This window comes from Ambystoma mexicanum, chromosome 10, assembly GCF_040938575.1.
Source record: "Ambystoma mexicanum isolate Mex_15411 chromosome 10, UKY_AmexF1_1, whole genome shotgun sequence".
NCBI classification, from domain to species: domain Eukaryota; kingdom Metazoa; phylum Chordata; class Amphibia; order Caudata; family Ambystomatidae; genus Ambystoma; species Ambystoma mexicanum.
In genome coordinates this window covers 684,845,640-684,849,998 of record NC_090932.1, presented here as the reverse complement: position 1 = coordinate 684,849,998, position 4,359 = coordinate 684,845,640, and the positions used below count along the sequence as shown (strand labels likewise).

The 4,359-nt window shown below is 47.4% G+C and overlaps 1 protein-coding gene across 1 annotated transcript; it reads left to right on the top strand.

Annotated features, from left to right (window-relative positions):
- The first annotated feature begins 221 nt into the window (after window positions 1–221).
- LOC138492910 (uncharacterized) lies at window positions 222–968 on the top strand. Its single transcript, XM_069620213.1, has one exon. It carries the CDS (start codon window positions 222–224, stop codon window positions 966–968), a length of 747 nt encoding a protein of 248 aa, XP_069476314.1.
- The last annotated feature ends 3,391 nt before the right edge of the window (window positions 969–4,359 follow it).

Here is a 4,359-nt window from a genome sequence, read left to right as displayed (position 1 = left end):
ATTTTCAAAAAACCCATGGGCAATCATCCACGGATAAGCCGTCTACGAGCAGCCATAGTGATAGAGGCCCATCGATGACCAAGTCGTCGACGAAACCCTTATCGTCCAAGACGACACTTCAAACCTCGTCATTGATGACCAAATCTTCGTCGTCGAAATCAGCCTCCACGAAACATTCGTCGACGAAGGAGTCCCATCACTCGTCCACGAATCTCTCGTCCATGAAGATGCCATCGCCGGAGAAAGACACTCAACAGTCGACAAAGTCATCGTCCACGAAGCCACCATCAACGAAGTCATCATCGTCCACAAAACCACCGTCGACGAAGCATACATCGGCGCCGTCGACGAGAAAGTCAATTCCTTCGTCCACGGAGAAACCAAAGCCCAAAACCAAAACAGCCACCACAAATGCTACTGTTACACCAACCAATGAAAAAACGGTACCTCTTATACCATTGACACCTGAACCAATAGGAGCACAACTTTATTCTTTAGGAGAAATGACAGAACTCCCAGACATCATTCTTCAGGAGGAGTTTTCAGACACAGAATTTGTTAGCGGGCAACCTTGCTTCACCCCCAAGGAACACAGTCCTCCCTGGCAGCCAACTGTGGAAGAACCTGCCGATCCAGCTCTCATTGACTCGATGCAAAGGATAATTGAAGAATTCAACGGATGTCAAGCAGAAAAGAATAAGTCATCCATGCCGAAAGAGGTAACACCTCCACTGTGGAGCATCTCGCCTAGGCATAGCACACCTAGAGAGTCTCCTTCCAGGAGCAAGCCACATAAAAGGGCACATTCACCTGAGCCTCCTCGCAGATCCAGGAGCAGGACGCTCAGTGCTTCACCGAAAAGGGTCCCATCTTTAAGATCATTGCCTAGGCCAAGATCACCTGTTCGAGACCTCACAATTGTGCCTTCAACCGCATTGGTCTCAGACTGGCAAGAAGATCCTTTCTGAGATTTTTCTGACCCAGAGGAAGGGGAGATTACTCATGAACCTGACACTCATAGCGAATGGGATGATTACATAGTTGAGAAGCCTAGAAAGAAAGACTCTCCAGGAGATTCTTCACCACCAGACGACTTGGTATCCTTTCATACCATTTTTCGATAAAGCTGCAGACTTATTCAAGTTGCAGGTCACATCTAAAGAGAAAAAGTCAGTGCTTTATGAGCACAGGGACAAACCCAGAAGGACAGTCATGACTATACCTCTTCTTGATACCATCTGGGAATCGGGGTCAAAGATATTGGCTATGTCTTTATCTACTCAACTCTCACCATCAGAGCGGGCAATGCACTAGCCATGACAGCGCATTTTGACTGCTAGCTATGGTTGCATATGTCTAAACTAACCAGCGCATTTCCAGGATGAAGCCAGAACAAACATAGCCGACGGGGAAGCTACCTCCAATCATATGATTGACGCAGCAGTGGACGTGGCGGAATCAGGCTTCAGGCAAATGGCTCACTGTACTGTTCTAAGGAGACAAGCCTGGATGAAAGCCACAAACTTCAGACCAGATGTGCAAGCTCAAATATTGGACATGCCCTCCGATGGGCAAGACTTATTTGTTAAAAAGATCGATGACCACCTCAAAGGAATAAAGACAGACACGGACACTGCTTAAGCCATCAGTTCCCTTAAAGACAAAGACCATAGACCTTTTCATCCCTTTCGAGGTTCATCATCCAAATTCAGAGGCTTCAATTGTTCCTCTTATGGCCAAAAGATGCAGGGAAACACCTTCCAGGACAATAGATACCATCAAACCTCTGGCAGGCACTCCCAGAGGGGAAGGCGTGGCTCTACCTAGGGCAAGAACCAGGGCAAACAAAATTGACAGATCATGTCTTTCTCCTCAATGTCACACCCCGGTGGGGGGAAGAGTAAGCCGATGTCTCCATCATTGGCAGTCAATAACATCGGACAAGTGGGTGTTGCAGGTGATCCGCAAGGGTCACACCATAGAATTTCTAGATCAACCTCCATCCTTTGCTCTCACCCCTCGCAAGGTACATCGTTTAAGACATGTTATGTCCGAAATTCGAAAACTGCTCCTAAAAGCAGCTATCGAACCAGTCCAAGAACAGCAGAAGGGAAGAGGTTTCTACTCCTGCTTCTTCCTGATCAAAAAGAAAAACGGTCAGTGGAGACCTATACTGGCTCTAAGAGCGCTCAACATATTCATCAAGCGCATCAAATTCAAGATGATATCCCTGCAAAGTGTCTTACCTTGGCTAAACCAACATGACTTCCTCGCCACTCTAGATTTGGAAGACGCCTACTTCCACATTCCCATTCACCCTGCTCACAGACAATTCCTCAGGTTCGCAATAGGGGAGTTACACTTCCAATTCCGTGTTCTCCCGTTCGGGCTAAAGTCAGCACCAAGAGTTTTTACTAAGTGTCTTGCACCAGTAGCGGCAAAACTCAGAAGGACGGGAACAGAAGTCTACCCATATTTGGACGACTGGTTGATAAGGGCAAGCTCATACAAACTCACACGCTTGGCAGTTTCGAGAACAATAAACTTCTTAAAAGGGTTAGGTTTTTCAATCAACGAAACAAAATCATGCCCTATGCCCAGCAAGACAGTTCTCTTCCTGGGTGAGATCCCAACACCTGCATCCCCAGGGTAAGACTCTCAGCGGACAGAGTAACAGCTATTCTTCACTTGACCTCTTGGTTCCTAAACAGAGCGGAAACCACGGTACGCTCTTTGAAATCTCTCCTTGGCATGATGTCCTCATGTATATTCCTCATAACAAATTGCAGACATCGTAAGAAACCAATCCAGGAGGCCCTGGACCACCAATGGAAACAAGCACTTGGTTCATGGGAGGATACCGTTGAACTACCGCACACATTACACAAGGCACTTCGATGTTGGAATACACCTCAAAACCTATTACAGGGAATGCCCTTTCAGGCGCCAACATCTACCCTTCTCCTCAGGACAGATGCATCTCTTTCGGGCTGGGGGGCTCACCCAGAGGACCTCCAAACGAAGGGCACATGGTCTGCTCAGGAATCTCAGCTGCACATCAATGTCTTAGAGCTCAGGGCAATACGGTGGGCGCTGAAAGCGTTTCTATCGGTATTAGCTGGCCAGGTGGTGACCATCCAGAAAGACAATACGACCTCCATGCATTACACGAACAAACAAGGAGGCGCTAGGTCAGATATCTTGTCACAAGAAGCTCAACTGCAATGGCCATGGGCATTGCACCACAGAGTCCAAATCAAAGCGGAACATCTTCCGGGAGTGGACAACCTCCTAGTGGTCAAACTAAGCAGAGAGTTCACAACATCTCACAAGTGGGAACTAGACGAGATAGAAGTCCAACAAATAGTTTCCGAATGGGATCATCCGTAGATCAACCTGTTTGCCACCAAAGCCAACAGGAAATGCCACGAATTGGCCTCCAGGTACCCAGAACATCCGTCAATAAGAGATACGTTCTCAGTGGATTGGACAGGGAAATTCCTTTATGCCTTTCCCCCATCCCTCTCATAGTGAGAGTGCTTCGCGGACTGAAGGAACAGAATTGTTCTATGATCCTGATAGTGCCGGATTGGGTCCGGCAGATCTGGTACTCAACCCTACAACACCTCTCCCGTTGGCCCCCGATGCACCTCAAAGCTCATCAGGAGCTTTTGACGCAACAGGACCGCAAGGTCCTCCACCACGACCCAGCAAGCCTATCTCTCAAGGCCTGGTTCCTGAGCAGCGAAAACTAATGAATCTGGATCTCCCTGGATCTCCCTGCAGATTGCTGGGACATTATCAAGACATCTAGGGCTCCATCTACTCGGATCACCTAATCCTTGGAAATTGACTCGTTTCTCCAAATGGTGCAAACCTACGCCAACATCGGTACCATCCTGGAGCCTAAACACAGTACTGACAGCTCTAATGGAACCACCTTATGAGCCTATTCATAGAGGTGACATGAAATTCTTATCTTGGAAAACAGCTTTCTTGATAGCCATCACATCTGCCAGGAGGATCAGTGAGTTAGCTTTATCATCGGAACCTCCTTTCACCTTGTTCCACAAAGCTTGAGTCATTCTGAGAACCCATCCAAAATTCCTCCCCAAAGTTTTGTCGGAGATGACTCTCACGGAACGCATTGTCCTACCAACCTTCTTCCAGAATCACACATCTGATGCAGAAAGATCTTTGCATTCATTAGATTTGGCGAGGGTTCTAAAGTTTTACTTACAGAGAACGAAGGAGTTTTGCTCCTCCAACAGATTGTTCATTGCTTTCTCTGGACACACTAAAGGTCAACACATTTCAAAGCAAACTTTGGCACGTTGGGTCTCTCTATGTATCACCCAC

Coding starts and splice junctions, on each gene's coding strand:
- LOC138492910 (XM_069620213.1), top strand. CDS start 222: ATGAAGATGCCATCGCCGGAGAAAGACACTCAACAGTCGACAAAGTCA.